General features: G+C 32.3%; 1 protein-coding gene across 2 annotated transcripts; it reads left to right on the top strand.

The window, feature by feature from the left end:
- Window positions 1–6,582: 6,582 nt before the first annotated feature.
- LOC127698787 (uncharacterized) lies at window positions 6,583–23,646 on the top strand. 2 transcript variants are annotated; one of them, XM_052202451.1, is made up of 6 exons: window positions 6,583–6,875; window positions 8,050–8,191; window positions 9,166–9,590; window positions 11,798–11,960; window positions 12,366–16,494; window positions 21,224–23,646. In XM_052202451.1, the coding sequence occupies exons 2-6, from the start codon at window positions 8,095–8,097 to the stop codon at window positions 21,228–21,230; spliced, it is 4,821 nt and encodes a 1,606-aa protein (XP_052058411.1). In that variant the 5' UTR covers window positions 6,583–6,875; window positions 8,050–8,094; the 3' UTR covers window positions 21,231–23,646. The 2 variants fall into 2 exon arrangements, with proteins under 2 accessions (XP_052058411.1, XP_052058412.1); XM_052202452.1 differs by lacking the exon at window positions 21,224–23,646 and having other exon boundaries at window positions 12,366–17,776.
- The last annotated feature ends 488 nt before the right edge of the window (window positions 23,647–24,134 follow it).

Genomic DNA, 24,134 nt, shown 5'->3' with positions numbered 1-24,134 from the left:
AAATTATATCAACAAAGAGGTGATGATTAGAACTTACTGATGCCTTTAATCATGTTTGGAGGGTCGACATAGGGTGTAACGAATTTGTTCTTATTTAGAAATATTATCTTGTCACCTTTTTCTGGGACGAGGCGATTTATCAACTTTGTAACGTAATTAACAGTCCTGCTGATGAAAATATTTGCTCTGATGGTACAGAGGTGGAGGAATGACTAAGATTAGCTAAAAGTGTAAGCCTTGGAAAGGTGCTCTTGTTCATAGCATACCTCTGTTCGGAGGGATTTTAAATTACAATTTAACGCAAACATTCGAAACGTATTTTCGTTTTGATCAATTGTGATTAATATTTAATTTCGCGGAAGGCGCTCTCAATAAGAATAATTTTTGTTAAAGCTTAAGAAAGCAACAACATTCTAACAGGAAACCGATTAGTCGAGTATCATTTTGGTATTCGATACTCGGTACTACCGAGCGATACTCGAGTACTCGAGTACTCGTTGACATCCCTATTTTATAGACTTATACTTTTTATATACTGTACCAACCATGGAGCCCCGATTGGAGCATTACAATCATGGATAAATTGGGTTTTCACTTTAAAAAAAATAAAAACTTTGAAATAAACGAATGAAAAACAGCTGCCATATTTCCGACACCATGTGTTGAGTTTCCATTTCAAAATGTTAATTAAGGCGACAGTAGTTTACCCATGTACTAATCTCGTTTATCGATAAATGAGAGAATAATTAAGCTATAGTTTCAATTTGAATAAAAGATGTCTCAACATTTTAATGTTGTGTTTCTGTTGTGTCGTAATTCTCCTCTTATATTTGATGTGTTTCCCTCAGTTTTAGTTTGTAACCCGGATTTGTTTTTTTCTCAATCGATTTATGAATTTTGAACAGCCGTATACCACTGTTGCCTTTATTTATTCAACATAGTGATATGGATTCTCATATTTAGAAACGATTAATGGAAAATGCTTTGCAGCTACAAAAAACCCTTTTCTTAATGTTTTACACTTTTCAATCCCATTTGTATTCATACATACGTTAATATTTTACAATAGAATTATGAAACTTTTGGAACAAATAATATTTTTAGTTTTAATTATACACAAGATATTACGATGTTGTATGTAAAAGTGTGGCAGGACTTCTAACAATTCTATATATTACTATATACTTGTAAACTGGAAATACAATGCAAATTTTCGTCTTTTTGTCTGTCCTTAGGGCAAAAGTTCTCATGAATCGTGTGATAATAGTTCTGTTTCAATAAAATTTTTAGTTTCTCGACCTCTAGAGACTACGCCTTCACGGGTCATATTAAATTTTCAACACTACACTTTTTATCAAGTTCCTTTAAACCATCACCTTCTTGCATCAATTACCTAACAATATTACACTAGTTGCTGGATAACTCGAAAAGCATATCTCCTTTTATACTTGTCTCAGTGCAAACATCAAAAGTCCCAAACCTTCAGCGTAGTCAATTCCTACATTGCTATTTATATACCAACTTTTATGATCTTATCCGAAAAGGTGTAAGGAGTTTACAGATAAAAATAATTTCGCTTTCTTTGACCACTCAGGATCATGCTTCAGATTAGAGAAATTCAATCCTTTTTGAAGTGTGAGGATTCTTCAACTTCAATTGGTGTTTTTCTTGGTGTGCCTATTATATTTCATTTGATGTCTCGCTTCTAACTGCCTTTTATCTGACAAGAAATAATCGATGAGTCGGTTTTCAATGTCATGTAGCTATCTATGGAATCATCTATTTTCTATCAAGGGGTTTGTTCTATCTTTCGTTACCATTTCCTCCGATTAAACATACATTGATGAGAAATATGACAAATGTCTTGATATTATCTTTCAAGAATTCGATGGATTCACCAAAATGAAGATAAGAACGATCTGAATAAAAAAGATGAAACGATGACCTAAATTCAGTTGACTGTGTTGTCTTTCCACATCTCTTCATCACAAAACCAAATTTCTTCTTCAAAGGCAACAATTGGTCATATCTGCCCACAAATACAGGTACTTTATCTGTTGAAAGAAGCGTACTTTCTCGATGGCCTATGAATTTTTCATTACCTTAATGCAATACTTGTATTTTATCTCTTGGAAATATTTAATGTAAGAAGTACTAACACTTCCGTTCAAGTGAAGAAAAACGAAAATAACCCTTATTAAATGTCGTGCGTCTGAATCGCCTTTATGGATTAACTGCTGATTTTTTTTGTCATACCCTTTATATCTCTGGTTAGGGATACAAGTTCCTTCTCAAAATCAGATAACTTATGTCTAAATGTTTGAAAATCTTCCAGTTTGTCTTGAGCCAACTCTGCATAAGCTTTATTTTTATCATGATTATATAAACTGAATCTGCCTGTCGAACCATTTACTTTTTTTGTCATTCAGCTAATGTTTCAAGTCGAACAGTTAGTGTTTCTGCTTCGTGAATAGATTTAGGGTTAAATTACCCAAGTCTTAGCCTCAGATCATCGTCTTGTATAGCATATATAAATTGCTGTAGTGTTAATACACTTTTTATTGAAGATGGGAAACTTAGATAAGACTGTCTTGTCAATTCTTTCATTGACTGAACCGAAGTCAAATCCGTTACCCTTTTGTTGAGTTGTTGAGATAGTGCTCCATTCTAACATTCCCTCTTTTCGCCATGTAATTCGACATTTTTCGTCCCAGACCCGAACGACTTACTTTGCAGTGCCTATTTTGTATTCCGGAGCGGATCCGGGACAGGTGGCTTAATGTGGTCATTGTATAGTCCTTTGTTATGGCAAAGAATTTATGATTTGAGTACTTTTTCTCTTTTTCTACTATCTGGTCCCCATTTTTTTTATATTTTTGATCCCCAAATTGTACAGTTTCATATGACATTGATCATGCTTGCACATACTTGCCAATGGACGTTAGGCAAACGACAATCGATTAATAAATTAACAGGCTTGAAGTAGATAAGTTTTAGGTACAATAACGTATATCTGAATGCTTACATAGAAGTTATTTGGGTACTAGCGCGTATTGAACATTGTCAAGAAGACTTGTAACAGTTCAGACAGTTTTGACGAGTCTCATCATTTTCTGAGAGTTTACATTGACAGGTTTTTGATCAAACATATATCATAATTATAAAGGATACATACATACAATATATATAAAAAAAGCAATATATAAGACACACTGTTCTATGAATAAAAGCAACGAATTTTTAATATGTCTATATAACCCATTATTATAGTTCGACATTAGTTCAATGACAAATGTTTAGTCTACTCTTCCAGAACGAGCCAAGTTTAATTTTATTGTATTTGTGTATTGCACATTGCGATGTAGTCGTGTTTTGATGAATAGATTTAAATGCCTTAAGTAATTCTGAATATACTTGATGTATTCATATTTGCCATTTAACTGTTTAAAATAGAAAATGACGTACATAGTTGTATAAACGTCCTTGACGTAAAATCATTAACAAATTAAATATTCAATTTGAATTTGAATTGCTTTTATCTTTTTAAATTATAATTTGTAATAAATAATTTAGTAACTTAATGTTTTTAATTATCAGTGTATATAAAGTGCGAATCCAGTTTGTTCATGTTCACTGTTGTATGCGAGTATGTCTATTGTAGAATAAAGGATGATGGGAAAAACTGCGTTTGTTTACTTTTTGAAAATACAAAATAATAGATTTGAATGTATGTTTTAACAGAATTTCATTAGAATATAACTTTTTAATGTATAATAAAAGGATTAAAGTAAAAAAAAAGTGTAATTTAAGCAGCAGAATCCATAATATTGATTACTGAATGCGATTTTATTTTAACTATAGATGCGATGAATTATCACTGTAAGTGCAATCATTTCTGATGTGGAATTTTTGGAAGTGCGATGAATTTTCATTGTCGTTTTATATGATTATTCGACATACAACAACTGAAAATAGTTTTTAAATGACTTTAATATTGATGATATTTACAATTTGAAATGCAAGCTAATCGTAGATGCTTACTTGAATAAACACGGGCATAACCACGTTCATATCATGAATATTCAAATATTGTTGGTTACTATTAGCTTGTCATGGATCCGAAAATTTACTAGAGCAGAACATCCATACATATAACGTTTTTCTACGACGAATTTTCCTTGAAAAGTTTTATTACTCGGTTAAAAAAAGCTTTGAACATTTGTAAAGCCGTGTCATACATATTTCTACCGTATTGATAGGCTTTTGCACAACGAACGGTACTAAAGAAAGAAAACAAACTACAAAGAGAATGAATCGTACAGTGTCAAAATTCTGAGGTCAGTTTTGCAAGTAAATGTCTTCAAATAGAATTAAAACAACGGGTTTCTCATTCGTATTATGTATTTAAACAACAACAAAGCACAAAATACACGGTCGCATTTAATGAAAGAGCCAACCAACTATGCTCTATTTGTAGTTTAATCAAGTTTGAGTTACACATAGTGTTTGTTTTGCGATGTTTACAAGTAATTCACTGACCTGTCTATTTAAAATTGTCACATGGTGTTCATGTAACATAAATGATATAAATGATATACAATGCTGTCATGAGCAGTAAACTTTGTTTTTCATAAACATTGAATACTTCACTGAACAGTTAGTCAATTAGTCTTTGGTGTAAATATAAGAACGGTATAACTTCCAACATTGCTTCGCGATGTAGCGATTATCGTCCCGAATCAACTGTTCGGCGATTATACCCCGTGGTATAGAACCATTTAAACATGTTACAATAAACTGTTTTCAATATTGCTTTGTATTCTCACAATTCCGTATTGGCTTATTTGTAACACCGACTTATAAGAAATTCAAGCATATTTAAGGTGACTCGACTGTTGATCGAACTTTCTTTACTGTATAAGATTTATACACAATGGCATGATAAATATCAATTATCCAGTCATCCAAGCGTCAATTGTTTGTGCAAGATGAAAACGTTTCCACTCATTGAATCGGGAAATGAAGATCGTTTGTGAATGCTCTTTGTTGTCTCAAATGCATCCATTAGAGCTATTTTCCTAATGCTTGTAGTTTAAAGGTTTGGTTGGCTTGTTTGCTTTGTTTGTATAAACGTTTGCTCAATCTTAATTACAATGCTTAAGCAATAAATACACAATCAAGGCCAACCACACATTTTAACTACAAGCATTAGGAAATTAGCTTTATTATATACTCGGAATTCAATTGCAAGATAAAGACAAGATAAATTGTATGTGTAATACAATCATTGGCAAGGATGCTGTATCAGCCACCCGTGATGATATCGATATCAGCACGGTTGCAAAGGCTTTATCACACCTTTAATCTGTATGACGTCACGTCATCGATTGCAGTTAGTCACTGTTGCAAAGGCTTTATCAAACCCCTAATCTTTATGATGTCATGTCAAACCTATAATATGTATGACGCTATTTCAAACCTCCTTATCTGTATGACCTCATGTCACATAAAGAACATCTACGTGAGGTATATGTATATAATAAAGTGTATATGATATGGCTTTTCCAATATCACACACCGTATCAACCCTCAACCAATATAATCCCTCGAGCAGAGCTCTTGGGATTATATTGGTGTCACGGGTTGATACGGATGTGAGATTGAAAAAGCCATATGATATTCTATATCTAAATGACGTTTAATATATTAGTATGCGATGTAGATTTTGACCGAAACAGAAACTTTGCTTTTCCGGTGACGTGGATTGGATTAACTGTCCAAGATATATGTATTAAATGATGACGTGTCATAGGAAAGAATAAATTTTATCCTACATATAGATCATGACAAATTATTTGAGAAAATAAAATTGATTATATTAGCAATAAATACCATGTGTAAGGAATTTATTGATATATTACCTCAGACTTTCACTCACTAAGTATGCAAATATAATCAATCCTTCTGACTTCATAAAATTTGTTAGAGAGTCGGCTGAATTAAGACTTTCTATAATAAAGATTAATTGATTTCCTTCTGTGAAAATGCATCGCATATACCATAGAAATGAATCGCCCTACAGTGAAAATGAAAGTCTAGTATCATTATTCGACATTTAACATGAATTGCATAACGAAAACAGCATAGTGGAATTTGATTCAATATCAACAAGCTGAATAACAAAACCTGTTTTAAGTTAAACAACATTAATAATTATGTTTAAAGGTACATTTTTCTGCAAATGAAACTTAACTGCTACTTTTAAATCTCTTGCACGCTATGTTTGTGAACTATTCTTAATATTTATCTATTTGTGTATCAATTTTGCACCTGGATGGCTGTAGGCGCGATGAAAACCCGTCCGCATCTCATACCTATATCATGAATTTATAAAAACAGTACACAATTATATAATTTCTTATTTTATTCAAAAATCTTGAATTTGTCGTCTGTTTATTTAGCATTCTACAACAGAAATTCATCACGGATACAGTAAAAATGACATTTTAGAATTCGCTCATTACATACACTGATTATGCAAATGTAAATATGATTCCTTCTTTAAACACAGGTAATCTCTAATGATTAAGTTGTGTTTCGAAAGTAGTCACTCGGTAAATAGGGTGTGAATCGTTATTTCAATGAAATTTCTGTCACCTATCGTCATAATGAGAAGCTCATCATTGACATTTACCAGCCAGTTTACTTAACATTTTGCTATATACATACTAAAGTAAATGTGATGTTTGTATAATGGATGAAGAAAGCCTAAAATGTTTAACAGAACGTTTAAAAAAAAGTTGCTATAAATAAAAATGGAATACCAACTAGGATACATAAATGGAAGTTAGAATATCAGAAGAAAGAAGCAACATGTGAGTCCATTTTTGAAATACTTTTTATGCTTTCTTGTTTTTGTAGCGGGCATGTCCACAAAGTCCGAGTTACAAATAAAATTATTTGAAAACCCGTCAAGACTGAAAGACATATCTTAAATTAATGCTTGGAATATATGACATGTTCGGTAAAGTCATTACCTGCTTGGGTCTAAGAGTGGTATATACATTAAGAGATGGTGTGTGCACGTCAATCTGACAACATCCTACCACACAAATAACCAAAAGACCACTTGAGTTCAACAAACAATCTTTACAATAAACAGGCGTATACATAATAATTTAACAATAATTTTAAATTAAGATCTGTCAGGAACACAAAATCCCCCAATATATGAACATAACAAAAAAACATCTTCTGTTATGATTCCTGACTTGTGACAAGCACATGGATAGTTTATTTTAGTCTCAGTCCTCTCTTTATAATCTCAATTAATGGAATAAATGATACATAGAAACGTCAAATAAAAATCAGCACAGAAGGAGCAGTAACACCTACAATAACGGTGTACGAATAACAAAAACAAACAAAAGCTAAAACGTACAAACACAACCATTATAAATAATACTGTATCAACAAATGGTTTCAGATAGTGACCTTAACTACTTAACTTACTGATATATATATTCGAAGAAGGAAGATGTATAGTGAAAGACAATAACGATTTGAATTTGAAAAAAAAACAATGAATTTGAATTAGATAAAAGTATTCACCGGCCTTGAAATTTGTGCATGTCATTTATACAAATGAAAGACACGATGGCTATATTATTCAACATTTTAATCTTTTGTACCTTATGAAACTAAATCTTAATCAAATAAAAAAAAAAGAATTGATTTTTCCCGAATTTATTTTACAAAAGAAATGATTGATAAAGATGGAATCAAGAAGTACAAATTTTCAGTTAGTCAGTTCATACAATTTCAACGCGTGTCACAATGAATAGATTAAATCTACTCGAAAAGGAAATTATCCAAACAGCTTATTTGGTAGCTCCATGTGAACAGACAGTCACAACCATAAGCCTATGTGAGATGAAAAAAGACATCAAACTTATAATTATTACATATTATATTAAGAAGAATGACCTATAGAAGAATCATTTATTCAAAATGTATATGTATACATTATTTAAAAAAAAATCCTTTCAGCTTTTTGACATGAAGATATGTAAAACCTGATTCATCAATCATAAGATGGCAGGTTATATAGCACTAAATACGCCACAAGTAGACGTATCTCTAGATCTTGAACCTATCGTGGTAGAAATAGCAACTAGAACAAAACCACAAGGTTTGTGTATTTTTTTAATATATGTTCTGTTAGATTTTTATATGCAGTCGTATGATCGTTACACATTAAAAACATAAGAACTGGAACACAATTTAATTGTTTTGCAGTATGTTGTGTTTTTGTTGACAATACATAAACAAAATTTATAATTCTAGGTTAAAGGTCAAAGCACCTTGCGGTTTCTATCTATATATCATATACTAGGAGATATGCAATGAAGGAAGTCCCCAACCATTGTTTTTTGTTCTCACAGTACTAATATTGGATAAGAGTGATTCCAATTTGATTAAAATAACATTAATGGTACAAAAAATATTTGGCACCAGACGCTCATTTCGACAATCAATGTACATCTTAAGTGATGCTCGAGGCCAAAATATTTGAAATCCAACTCTTTGCTCCGTTAGATTTGATTGTCGTGGTGTTCAAGGTCTGAAGCCAACCCATAAGGGCCATGTTTAGATGACCATGATGAAAACTTTGATCGAACAATCATTTCGAATGATACGCTGGCATTTTTACCTGCAAACATTGATGCACACAATTAAAATTTTACCGTTATATTGATTATATCAATATTATTATAATCAAAAACAATAAATGATGAAAATTTGTCTGCTTTGATTAGTTCAAATTTTTTTAAAATAAAGTCATTACATGAATACGGAATAATGTTAAGGGGCTAGAATGCTAGAGGAAATATTTTGCAATTTATCCGTTTATGTTTTTGATAGCAAATTGTAAAAAATCTTTTTGAATTTTGAAAATGAATATTTCATTTGACCTTGAAAGGTCACTCAACATTTCCCCTGATGGGATGTTTTACAGACCCATGCAACAATAAATAAATCAAACCTCAAGATCGGATTTTTATAAGATTGAGGTGAACCAGAAGGAATTTATAACACCATTTTGTGTTTGATAACTTTAGTCTTAAATAATCATAATCAGAACATAATTGATTTTCATTGCAGCGATTAAACCTGATTTAGAGGACAACCAAAAAAGATGGCTAGTTGTTGGAATATGTCTTCATAATGTAGTTTCACCAGCACTTAGAAAATATGTCGCGTCGTCAATGACAAGACTGTTTAACACATTAAAACGATCTCATAAAATCGATGTGCAAATGTACCCAAATATCCTACAAAAATATCCGGTAGCAAGATTACTAAATTACGAAGCGGTTAATAATAACAGAAGCATTCCATTTCGGGGAAAGAAGGATTACCCGAACTTTGATTATAAAATTCAAAATGCAGTCGACTTGTCAAAATTATTCCTTAATACGCAAATGGCGCAATATGCAGGTTTTGATGAAACATGCGACTCTTCAGCACTTCTGAATATTATCATGTATTCTGATGTAACATCTATTGTTGGCCACCTTGCAAACAAAGTGAGTACTTTCATGACAGAGTGTTGGATCACTCAACACTTTTAATGGTAAGAACAATTTGAATCTCGTGGACACGTTTGCAACATTTTATGAAAATATTTTGCGTACTGTAAGATCTTGCAATTTCTATTCATGCATCTCGATCATTGTTCGAATTTGGGTGTTTAGCAGCGGAAATTGTACCAATTCAAAATTAAAATCAACATTTTGTTTGAAGTAATTACAGTAAAATATAGTGATCCTTTTATGCGTGTAAAATTCGAAACAACAATAATTAACATCGTAATAATACAAAACATCGGCACCTAAAACGACGGCATGTTTTGCCCCATCTATATAATATCGCCAATATATGTAATACACAGTACACCTTTAATCTTCATTTGAAATATGTTTTTTTATTATTTCATTATGGAACTTATGTTTAATTAAATGAATATTTTTGATTTAGTACTGAGGGAATTATAAAATGAAAAGTGCTTTTGCTGTTATTTATTTAAAGATCGTTTAAAGTATCTATCACCAAACAGCGTACCGCATCACTGTAAATAAGGGGAGCTGATTTAAACTCAATAAAGTGTCAAATTCAGTCAACTCACCTTTTTCTTTACGTCCAAATATAGTTTAAGCGATGTCAGGTTCAAATTCGGCTTTGAGCGTTCCTGGTGAATGTAAATCCAGAAAAGCGCTTCGGACGCATGAAATTTATAACGTGTTGTTTTCATTTTTTACAGCACTGGGTCGATACTTCTGCTAGTGGACTATCAGTTCCCGAGGGTATCATCAGCCCAGTAGTCAGAACTTCGGTAGTGACATGATTTATAACAAACCTTTCTAAAATTGGCCGTAAATAAATTTTGAGATTGTTAGAAACTAAGGTTTCAACTCCCTCAGGCACAGTTGACCTTAGATGGATTTGGCTATTTTTTTAAGATCCGTTTTGGTTATATAGCTCTTCAACTATTTTGGTTCTTATACATCCTTGGCTTTCAAATATTCGGCTTTGAGCGTTCCTGATGAAGGTAAATCTAGAAAAGTGCTAAGGACGCATGAAATTTACAACGCATTGTGTTCATTTTTTTCTAAACAAACTTTTCGTAGTTTCCAAATACCGCAATGATGACTAGTGGCATAAAAAAAGGCATTAAAATTGGAAGCTTGTAACCACTTCCATTGTCCATCTTTCGACGTTATGGTAGTTTTACTCGTCATTGAATTTACACTTAAATTTCTATTATGACAGCTTCACAAATGTTCTTTTAAATTTAAAACCATGATTTATTTCTAAAGAATTAATCATATTTGAGTGTCTTATAGATATTTGCAACGTTTATACAGTTTTTAAAAATTGTACTTAAAAACGAAAAAAAAAACAACCCAAACCCTTACCCTAACCCTAACTCTTCGAGTCATTCCAACAAAATCCAACAGTCTTTGAAAAACAAGGGCTATTTTTTGTTTAAACAATAGAAATAGATTTATTTTAGTGCTAAATATCCGTCAAAAACAATTAAGCAGTTTCATGTAACATTCGTAATGTTTATGTAAAGACTCTTCAAATGCAGTATTAAGAGCTGAATATCATTAATTTTTTTCTATATTTGCAAAGTTGAAGCATGTTTTCTATTTTATTTCCTTGATATATACATTCTATTAGATCAAATGACCATTGAGTAAAAGGAAAGCAACCTTATCTCTTTAAGGATTATTTTTTTTTCAATTATAGTCTGAGAAGTAATCCTTTTATTACTTTGCTTTATTGCATATTAATCAATTCCAAAGAAGTAACATAGTCGCTTTTGAAATTTCAAATTCCTTTTGTATTCGTGGTAGTTACGGCAAATTTGATTTTCATTATCTACTTTCATTCCTTTGTGATATTATTTGAAAGAATCGAAAATACAGGTAAAAAATCAGCTAACTTAATTTTCTTTCTTTCTTATTTCTATTTGCTTGTCGTTTCCTTCATTATTATCATTATTATCATCATAATCATATTATAATTATTGTTAAAAGAGTGTTATCTATGTTTTTAATTTAAGGATTACATTTTTAATGCTGCTTAATTAAGTAATAAAAGCACTGCTCGTCTTCAAATATGTACTGAAAATGGAATTTATCCATTCAAAATGTCACACTCACTTTTAGCATTACTTCATTTAATACGATTCCTTTTTTATATTCTACCGTTACTCATTTTCTTACAGCTTCGTTCAAATGTAAGGAATCCTTGGGCTCATTGCAATTTTGATGAATGGTGCTCTGTAAAATACTTGTCCTCTCTACAGTTGATGCAACAGCTAATACGAAACTTGAAATTGTCATCAGAAGCCACAATACTAGCAGACTTGTCACGTTGGGAAGTAAACGGTACCACTCTATCAATTTTTAGACTCGATGTCACTTTCAATTAATAAGAGTTGTAAATGTAGTCGTCCTAAACTTTGATACTTTTGTTAAGTTTTATGCTTATGAGTTTAGACCTATATTAAAAGTATTTTTCTACCATTTTGTTTTCAATTTAAACTGTCGTCTGTGGGAAATTTATATTTAGTTGAAATCTGAAATTTGCATTAAGTACAATCGTATCAAATAAAATTCAAAAATAAAGGATTACACATGTATTTATTAGGCATATTGTGGACGCTGGGTTTTGTTGAGAGATTAATAACGGTTTATAGTAGATGAATATTAACTCAAAGGAGAAATAATGTTAATAATGTACTTTGATCTTCATGTATCTTGCTGTATTATACTCAATATCTGCATTTTCAGGACTCCATTTTCTACAAGGAACGACTTTAGGATTGGAAATAGTAGAAGAAATAAGTCATGAAGTCAGCAGCCTAGCAAAATATGTCCTAAAGATAAATTCGGGCACAACTTCTGCGTTTAGTGTGGTCCATAACGCGTTAGTAATGATCTCAAATGAAATAAAAGAAGCATGCAAACGAGTAGACCAAAGTGATCATACATTAGAAATCATCAAAGACGACGTCGAAACATTGAAGGTACAAGCAAAACAAACTATAAGGATTCATGGTGAACTATCCAGCTTAATTCAAACGGAAATTTCAGCCGTTAAAAATGACATCAAAGAGATACAAAAAGATATTGAGGATATAAAAACATATACTTTCCATCATAGGCCACCAGGAAAAGTATTCTTTTATCCTCCAGATAGAGTACCTGTTTTCGTGGGTAGAGTTGACCAATTATTTTTATTGAAAAACAAATTTATAGGCAGTAAGGTTGTTCAGTACACATACGTTTTATGTGGTTTGGGGGGCTGTGGTAAAACGTCTTTGTCAACTGAATTTGCGTGGGCATTTCATCATTGTTATCCAGGTGGTGTGTTTTGGATTTCTGCCGAATCCATCGAATCCTTGGAAGATACAATTACGACACTTGCCGTCGATTTAAACTTGATTGGAGGAAATAGCAAAGAAACATTAAAAAAAACTCTGAGTTGGTTATCAAGATTAACGAAAAAATGGCTTCTGATCATTGATAACGCAGACACACCAATAATTTCAGGTCAGATAAAGGAATTGCTGCTAGGTAGTTGGAAGCGAAACACCAATGGTCACATAATAGTAACAACAAGAAGAGAACCGAGTGAAGCTGCAGAATCCTTTCGTTTAAAAATAGACAATTGCATTCATCTACAAACATTAAGTAATGAAGAAGGGGGACAGTTTCTTATTAAGCGAACGGAACGTTATGTTCAACACCAAAAAGAAAAAGACAGCATCTTAAGATTAGCAGACGACTTAGGTGGTCTTCCCTTAGCTTTGGAACAAGCTGCAGCTCACATCAAGGTTCTTAAATGTTCATTTGCAGACTATTTAGCTCGATTCGAGAAAAAGCGTTTGAACTTGTTGACAAAGACTGCAACAACATCATTTGAGACCAATACGGATAGGCTTACCGTGCTTACTACATGGCTATTAAACATGGATTATATAAGAGAACAGTCAAAAGAAGAGGGTCTCGGGATATCTGCTGTAATTATTATGAATGTGGCGTCTTTCCTTTTTGCCGATGATATACCAATAGAACTTTTCAACAATGGGGAACCCAATATAGAGGTGTTGGATACACATGAAACTCTATCAGATCCAGTTGGTGTTAAACAAGTTGTTGAAATTTTAACTAGATTTTCATTGTTCCAAAGATGTCGGACAAACAGTTTGTCAGTTCATAGATTAGTTCAAGAAATAATAAGAAACAACATTTGCATTGATAAAAGGCAGCGAGTTATTCAAAGCGCTATTCGAATGGTGAACAAAGCACTTTTAAACACATGTACACCTATAATTGCTATAAATGAAAACAAAGAAAACAAGCATGTGGTAAGAGGAAAGCTCTATTTGTGGAATAAAATAGCAGCCAATGCAAATGCGCTGAAAAGCTATCTATGCGCCAGTAAGGAAATCGAAATAAATCCTGATGTGTATGCTGGCTTGGACACGATACGAATAATGCAAACAGCAGCAATATTCAATAGTCTTCATCAAAGACAAGATGTTGCTTTAGATGACCAAAATCAGATGTTGAACATCATGGCGTCCTTAGAACTAGATGAAAATACATACAGAGCAATTACAGCTATAAAAATACCACTGCTAGAATGGGATCTATTATGTATTCAAAACAGCATTGCAACTGTATTGCAAGGAGATGAAAATCAAAACCAAAATACACCAGTAGTTCCCCTTTCGACTGATAGGTTACGATTGATGGGAAATAATGCTTTCAAAAAAAGGAGGTATGAAGACGCGTTACAATATTATTCGGAAGCATTGCGGGCTTGTCCAAAGGACAAATATGACAACAGAATACTTTTAAATAGGAGTTTGGTCTTTCTGAAACTAAATGACTATTCTAAAGCTCTTCAAGATGCAAACTCGTGTATCGAAATAGATCCATATAACTGGAAAGGTCATATGTGGAAGTCATATGCAATCGCCGAACTTATAAATGCAAGAGAATTGCTGGAAGAAATGGAAGGTTCTGGTTTAGGAAGTGCTTGCATTGCAGCAAAATTAAATGAAGAATGCCTTCTAAGATATAAAATGAAAATACATTACCCCATAATAAGTTACAAAATGGTGGACAATCAGTTGCCTTTATCTAAATACATAATGTGTATAGCAGACAGACCAGGTACAACGTATATGTTAAAGAAAGGACATTACATATTTGACGAACTAGTTGCAACAACTAAAAGTTGTCAAATCATAGGAGTTGAGGTTGGAGTAGAAGTTGATATAGGTCCTGGAATTTGCATTTGTAAGCTTCCAGATTCAGCTTTTGCAATCGAGTTTGAACATGAACCAGAGATCACTTTACATTTTGAGAACATTGCTTTCATTGCTAAACATGGCCAATTAGACATCAAGGAAAACTGTGTTGCTACATTTTATAGATGTAATTTTAAAAACAAAATTCCCATTGACGAAAATCGATATAAGAACATGCAAAATACTGACTATTTTTATTCAATGTTTTTAAACCGCTTCGGTAATGTTAACAAAAGTACTCCTTCTTTTATCGCCTCGACATATGGAGGTAGAGTTATTTTGAACTCGTGTGACATAAGCAATTCGAGTGGTTGTGGTGTTGTCATCTGTGGTGAAAAGTCCTTTCTTAATATTAATAACTGCAATGTACACAATTCATCTTTAACAGGAATTGTTATTGTGCAAGGGGGATCCATGAAAGCCATCAACAATAGGATAGCTGATAATAAATTGCATGGAATAGTCATTGGTCCCAAGGCGGAAGCTTATTTGCAACATAACAGTATCATACAAAATAAAGCCGAAGGTTTATGGTGTCGTGGAGTAAGCTATGAAAAAGGAAAGAGTTCATATGAATGCGATAATGGCTCAATCGTTACAGCAATTGACAACAACATTTCCCAAAATGGATTATCAGGCATTTTCCTTGATGGTGGGTGCTTCAGTTTAAAAGATAACACGGTTGCCAACAATTGGACTTGGGGTATGTATTTTCAAAACAATTCATCTGCAACGGTTGAAAACAATGAAATATCTAACAATAGGTGTGGGGGGATAAGGATAGGAGTAAACTATTCTGCTTCAATAATTATTGATGGTAATACTATACAAGACCATAGTGGACCGGATATTTTAGCGATCAAAATAGATCAAAACTACAAAGACTATAAAAACCATATTTTGTCTAAAACTCATACTATTAATTTTTCAATGAATAAAATGGAAGCTTCAGATATGGGAGAAGTGAATGAATATTCAACACCTCCAATCATTACGGACAGAAACTACAGAAGGAACAATAATAAATCAGTCCAAACTCCAAGAGATACAGTGAAACCATTAACTTGTTGTTATTGTAGGAAACTGTCAAAAATTCTGAAAGCTTGCACGAAATGTAGAATCGCAAAATACTGTTCAAAAGAATGTCAGAAGGGACATTGGATACAACATAAACATATGTGTCCGCTTTTCAGTAAATCATATACAATTGAACTTCCGATGAAGGAAGCTAAAAGCAATAAATTTGAAATAACCGAAAGTGGTATTGTATTTTGCGAACGCATGTTTCATGCTTCTCTGAAAGGAATAGGCGAAGGACCAGTACTTGATTTTCAGTCCACAAAGCGTTTCATTGTGAAAATTCAGTCTGATATACTTTATGGACCATACAATCCACAAAACTCTTTGACTCTATATGATCAAAGCGTTGCTCTTGATGTCAGCATAAGAAACCCAGAACTTTACCATTTGTGCAGTGAGTGCGGAAGGCTCGGTGGCAATAAGTTTACATCTAAAAAAATATTTTGTTGGGCTTCGTTAAAAAACAATGGAGAAATACTCTGCATCCATATCGATGACTTCCCTCCTTTTCAAAAATGGTAAGAAATGATTCTCTGGACATTTGCATAATTAATGCATAGATATTGGGCAGTTTTGTAGAATTGATTGAAATAGTAAAACATATTATATCGTGTTTTTCACCTGAAAACTTTTAATTTAATTTCATACTATTTTATTGCAATAAATCATTGGATTCGACACACTATTAAATCTTCTACATACTTATACAATGCCCATATATGGTAAAAGCAACACATAGGCATAAGGAATAAAAGTAAAGGAAAGAGAAAAAGATTTGTGCAAACACATAAAAAACAAAAATACCAGAATTTATTTCACCGTTTAATGAAACAACGAATTTCTTCTGATTTTTGAAATGTGTTAACCAAAGGGCCGAAATACCATACAAATACATACGAATCCTTATAAACAAAGGCATACTGCTGAGTCTGCCAAGTGCCCCAAGAAACGTCTTTCAATCCTATTAACATCAATTTTGTTTTTTTCCTCTAGCAATAGTATAAAACCATGTGACTTCTTTACCATTTACACTAGTATTATTCATTTTAAACTTTAAGACATTTCAACTACTCATACTTTGTTTCATAAACTAGAATAGCCAACATAGATACGAATATCTTGTTTTAGGGAGCGATACATCATATTAATATTTCGAAATCTGATTTTAATAGGTACAAGTCCCACACATTGAAGAGTTAAATTAAAACATCCTTTTTAAATTTTTACAAAAAAAGTATGGGCAGCTAAAGACATAAGTTGATAATGTAAAAAGGTAAACTACGCATATACTTAAAATTCAAATTTTCATTTGAACGTGAGAAATATTTGGATTTTATTCAAGACTTAAAACAAAATAAAAAAGAATATAAAGAAATCAGAATAAGTAACCATAAGTTAAAGGTTGAAACTAGGCGATACACTTAACAATGTGTGCCTTATCAAGAAAGAATATATGACAAATGTTTCTCTGGTGATGTTGAGGATGAAATTCATTTCTTTTACAATGTTCATTTTTTAATCAGCAAAGCCAAGTTTTTTCTTGATAATGTTACAAAAGAATGTTTATATTTTGCTACCTTGTCCTGTCTTAACAGATTTATATGGTTAATGACTATGAAAGATATGAATGAAAATTATTAAAATAAGCGAATTTATTATAGAAATCTTCAAATTTAATTATATGCTAATACTGACTGTGTAGTGTTCCATGATACATATACTACAATATATTGTTTGCCTCTTTGTACAATTATTTGTTCACTCTCAATGTATTTTTTTTTATAATTTGTTATGCTGTAATCATTGTGACATTGTTATACTTTTAGTGTATGTCCATTTTGGATCCATAATTGGTCAATATAAATCTTGAATCTTTAATAATATTGTGTAAAAAAACACTCTAGTACTAAGGATTTTCTACCCCAGGAAGATATTACTTCAGTTGTATTTGGCAAAACCTTTCGGAATGTTGAGTCATCATTGATCTTCAACTTCGTTCTTTGTTTTGCCTTTTAAAATTATTTTGATTCGAGCGTCAGTGATGATAATAAAATTGAGAATGGAAATGGGGAATGTGTCAAAGGGACAACAACCCGACCATAGAGCAGACAACAGCCGAAGGCCAACAATGGATCTTCAATGAGGCGAGAAACTCCCGCACCCGGAGGCGTCCTTCAGATGGCCCCTAAACAAATATGTATACTAGTTCAGTGATAATGGACGTCATACTAAACTCCAAATTATACACAGGAAACTAAAATTAAGAATGATACAAGACTAACAAAGGCCAGAGGCTCCTGACTTGGGACAGGCGCAAAAATGCGGCGGGGTTAAACATGTTTTTTGAGATCTCAACCCCCCCCCCCCTTTACCTCTAGTCAATGCAGAAAAAACAAACGCACAACAGTACGCACAGTAAAACTCAGTAAAAGAGAACTCCGAGTCCGATGTCAAATTAGGAAACAAAAGAAAATAAACAAAATGACAATAATACATAAATAACAACAGACTACTAGCAGTTACTGACATGCCAGCTCCAGACCTCAATTAAACTGATTGAAAGATTATGTCTTCATCATATGAATATCACTCACAATCCCTCCTGTTAGGGGTTTAGTATTATACCGTCATAAAATATATGAGAAGAACATAACCCGTGTCATGCCAACAACTGGTTTTAGAAATGAGTATATTGTAGACGAAACGCGCATCTGGCGTACAATCTATGATGAATTTATTCTCAGAAACAGCGATCAAGACGCTTGATTTTTTGTTGACTACACATTTTTTACGTTTGAAGGACGTTTTTTTTCAACAAACAATCGCATTCCTAAAGGTACCCAGTGTGCCCCTATTCTTGCCGATTTGTTCCTTTATTCATACAAAAACAATTCATACAAGAGCTTCTTAGGAAAAATGAAAAGAAGCTAGCACATCTTTTAACTTCACTTTCCGCATTTAGATTATATCCTCTTACCAAAAAAATCAAAACTTTGGAGACTATGTTGGACGCATATATCCAATCGAAAAAAGGTTTACAACATATACAGCTAAATCTGCCTCATATCTTGACTTACATCTAGAAATTGACAATAAGGGTCGGTTGAAAACAAAGTTACACGTTTTTTTGTTGCCGTCTTTGTCTGATTTATTTGTACGTTTGTTTAAGTCAGTTTTGTTTGTTTGTCTGTGATGTATGTTTACACAATGGATCCCAATTATTATAATGTTTACCAATCATGTCTGTTTGGGTTGCTCACACTATTTTTTCAATATAACACCACTATAAACAACTGTCATAAAAGTGGGATATTTAGCTAGCCATAAAACCAGGTTTAATCATCCATTTTCTTCAGAAAATGCCCGTACCAGGTCAGTAATATGAAAATTGCTTTCCATTTGTTCCGTTGGTTGATATAGTCGAGAGTTTGATTTTGTCAGGTTTTATGGACTATCCCTTTTTCAAATTTGCATTGTAGTTAGGTATTTGTGTTAATACTTCTTTACGACAACAGGGGTGATTTTAGCTTCCTTATTGTGAACTTTCCATTTCTATGTGGCAACATTCCAGCAGAGCATGCACATGGAGTATATATCTCCTAGTTTGCATATGGAGTATATATCTCCCAGTTAATACGATAGTCCAGAGCTTGCGTTTTCTATCATGGCTTCGTTAAAAGAGGGTTGCTGCTTACAAGAAAGCTATTGAACCAAGGGTTCCCAATGGTGAATTTAAAGTCATTCCTTCGAAAGTTTTACGGACGCCACCATGAGTTGATTGAACGCTATGGAATATCATTCGTGATTTGTTGGTTACAATTTCTATCTTATCAATCTCAACAGCTTTTCAAAAACATACTCTATTACCCATTTCTGGAAAAAAATCAATGTTGATTCCTCAAAGTATATGAAAATATAACTATGTATGATACCGATAAAAGTATTCACGGTAGGTTTCTCTTGAATCTTTCATGAAGAACGCCCACAGCAAAATATATCAAATATATGTTTTAAAAACAGATCATCTGCCATGGTTGTGTGTTTTCGCCAAAATGATGTGATGTTCAGGCTTACAAGACAGTATATAAGCTTCGCTGCATACAATAAAAACTAACTTAGCATATTTACGTCAAAACAAAATTATAATCTAGAATAAAACAATGCTATCAAATTTGCATTCTCAGCCTTCTTCAAGCCTCATTTTTTCATTTATATTCAAATAGAATTTTACAACTTGAAGTACAGGAAATGTGACGGTTGATATCACTATGCAGTAATGAAAAATGGTTTTAACCAAAAATGTGTTAGGGGCCAGCTGAAGGACGCCTCCGGGTGCGGGAGTTTCTCGCTGCATTGAAGACCCATTGGTGGCCTTCGGCTGTTGCCTGCTCTATTGTCGGGTTGTTGTCTCTTTGACACATTCCCCATTTCCATTCTCAATTTTATCTACGTTGACATTAACGTCTCTGAATAAGATATCCTATGTACTGAAATGATTTATAACAAACCATTCTTGAAATGTCGGTTTATAAAATAAGAAATTAACAAGAAACTAGGCAAAGTTAATCTTAGATGAAGTTGGCTATTATTTTTAGGTCACAATATAAATCACTCATATAGAACTTCAACTGCTTCGGTTCTTATACATCTTGGCTTTCAAATATTCGGCTTTGGGCGTTTCTGATGAAATTAAATCCAGAAAAGCGCTTCGGGTGAAAAGTGTTGTTTTCATTTTTTTTTTAACAAATTATGTTTAGGGGGAAGCTTTTGCTCATATCTAAATAGTAATGAAACTGTCTAGTAGTGAATTTTTTTTGTGTTGCAATTTCGCAGTTTTTGAATTGCATGCAAACATGATAGTATTTTAGTCAAACTTTTGTTATCTTAACATCTTAGAGATGCTATATGAAAGATTTATAGTACCATTTTAAATTTAAAAAAAAAACGTTAAAAGATAGCAGTTTTGACATATTTGTTTAAGAAGATGGACATCCTCAACCATAACCATAATTATGTTGGAAATAAATCAAATATATTTATTGTCTTTCAGATACATTATAATCATTATAGAAAGATAATATCCTAATGGCAAATTTTACTAAAACCTTTAAAAAATTGATTTCTTTTTACCTTTATGCCAGCAACATGTAGAGATTAATCATATTTTTAATTATATGGAAATACATAAAATTGTTGACAATAATTTAAGTATATACTATAGACTTAATAATATTCAAATTCAAGCAGGTTTTGACAACTTGTATACCAACTCTTATACAAAAATAAGGATATAATGAATAATTGCCAACAAGACAACTAGCCACCTGAAACAAAAGAACGAGGGCGAAAGCGGAGGTGTATAGACAATAAACAAAACAAAAACCAATATTGAAGACATTGAAGAAAACAACGACAACAACTGAATTACAGGTACCTTATTAAATATAAAATTTCAAGGAAGCAGAATTTGTGCATCTGCACCTTTTTAGTCACAAAAGTATAACAAAAATACTGAACTTCAAGGTTAATTCAAAAGGGAAAGTCCCTAAAAACTGAAAAATCAAGCGTTATCAACCAACGTTACGAGTAGAAAACAACTGACATATTCCTGACTTGGTACAGACATTTTCCGAAGAAAATGGTGGGTTAAACCTGGTTTTATAACTAGATAAGCCTTCCACTTGTATGACAGTTGTTTATAGTTCCGTTGTATATACAAAATTGGGCGAGCAACCCAAACATATATAATAGGTTAATGTGACTATAATTTGGATCCAGCATCCAAACCTGTGTAAATAAATATACAACACAACTGACTAAAAAATTCAAACAAACATACAAAAATAAATAAAAAAAAGTTGTAGTTGGTAGTATTTTGACATGGACGTCAACAAAACATTTTTGTAGTCAAAGTGATTATGAATTAAGACGTCTTGGAAGGTTATTTTAAATTTTATCATGACTCCTTCCTTTGAATGCGGGATATATAAAAATCAAAATCGAAAATAGCCTTTTCATTATCCTGGAATAAGATCTTTTGGTCTTTATTAGATAGTTTAATATGAGTCAGAAATGTGAAAGCCTGTATGTATCTGTTCTACTTGCAATTTGTTTTTTTTTATCTCATATGTCGTCGATATCTAATAAAAGCCATCTGTGCCTTTACCATCCCTTTTCGTCCGCCGTCCGGTGTAAACTCTTCTCTGAGACCACTAAACCAAATTCAACCAAACTTATGCGGAATGGTACATATAGTATCTAGTATAAAGTTTTTTCTTTATTTATTCCAGTCTGTCAACAAACATGGCCGTCATGGATAAACATTATAGCATAGGGGTGAAATGCAGTTTTGGCTTATATCTCAAATTCTAAAGTGGCTAGAGCAACACTAACCAGGGTAAAAATGAATAGGTAAAGACCGATATTCCAGGAAAACAGACGAATCGGACAACCTCATTTAGAGTAATTGCCCATGAAATAATAATTTTTATAAAATTCCTCAATTTTTGGTTATCATCTTGAGACCTATTATAGATATAGAAAAATTTTAAACACCCAACAAATTTTCAGCGAAGTAAGATCTACCAATAAGTCTAAGAACCGATTACAAATAAGTCAACATGACCAAAATCTTCAACTGACCTCTAATGGGAAATGATTTCAATCTTAATTATAACATTTTTTTTAAAAAAACTTTGCAGAAACTTTGATAAAGAAACTTTAAATTGCAAACATGTTCATTAAAGTAAGACTACAAATAAGTAAAACATGACGAAAATCGTCAGTAAATTCATATAGGAGTTATTGATCTTGAAAGACTATTTTTACTAAAACAAATGTGTTTTTGCATAAATAAAATATTCAGAAAAGGAAGACTTACAAAAAAGTCAAACATGACCGAAATCGTCATTTAAACCCGTCCATGAGTTATTACCATTGAAATACAACTTTCTTAATTTTTTTATTTCTTTGTAGGAACAATGACAGATAGAAAGAAACTTCAAACAGCAAAAATGTTCTGCAAAGTAAATCCTAGAAATAAATCAACCGAAACCGTCAATTACACCCTTAACCGAGTTGTTATCCTTGAAAGACAATAATTTTTTTCGTTTTTTTAGTTCTTTGTATGAACTATAATAGATAGAAATAAACTTTAAACAGCAAAACAGTTCAGCAAAGTAAGACCTACAAATAAATGAAATGACCGAAATGTTAGTTGTTCCATTTTAGGAACTAAAGTCCTTGACAGTCTATTTTTACCATTGTGTTTTAATTTTTTGTAGAATCTGTGATAGATAGAGAGAAACTTTGAATAACAAAAATGTAAAAATTAAAGACATACAAATAAGTCAACGGGACCAAAATTGTCAATTGATCCCTTATAGGAGTTATTGCCCTTGAAAGATGATTTTTTTTCTAGTTTTTTTTGCAGTAACTATGTTAGATGGAGAAAATCTTTAAAAGACAAAATCTTCAGTAGAATAAAACCTACAAATAAGTAAAATAAACAAAAATTGTCGAATAAACCCGTATGTTAAAGAGTTATTGCCATGATAAGATATTTTTTTGGAGTTTTTTGCAAAAACTATGATAGATAGAGAGAAACTTTAAAGGCATGTTTGAACACGCATTAATATACACTAAACAGCAAAATAAATATTGATGCAAGATCTACAAAAAATATCCAGGTGAGCGATTCAGTTTCTTAGGAAACTCTTGTTCTTTTATGTATCATAGTATTATATTTACAATTATATTCCCTAATGCCCTATTTGTGAGAGAAAAAAATAACTATCCGAATTAAGCGGTTTAAATAGCATTTCTCTTTATAAAAAAATTATCTACAACCGGTCGTGCATGTCATTAAAAAATCATTTTAATGTGGTATGTATAACCTTGCTGACATTCTAGAATAGGTATCCCATGCTGGTAAACACGGAAGCTGTTTTTGCTCTGCAGTTACTCCTTTATTGAAATATTCCGTCGCTTGTTTAATGTTTTCTCTCTTTAGATGAATAAGTCCCAGTGTATAATAAGCATCATAATATCTCCTATCACATTCCGGTGCCAATTGTAAATACTTCTTTAGCAGACTTTCGGCCTTGTCAGAGTTTCTAAAAAAGTGATAGAAAGCAACGCCATACAATGAATCCAAATT

The sequence above is a fragment of the Mytilus californianus genome, unplaced genomic scaffold (genome assembly GCF_021869535.1).
Source record: "Mytilus californianus isolate M0D057914Y unplaced genomic scaffold, xbMytCali1.0.p SCAF_4, whole genome shotgun sequence".
In the NCBI taxonomy this organism is placed as follows: domain Eukaryota; kingdom Metazoa; phylum Mollusca; class Bivalvia; order Mytilida; family Mytilidae; genus Mytilus; species Mytilus californianus.
This window is presented reverse-complemented; position numbering and strand designations above follow the sequence as displayed.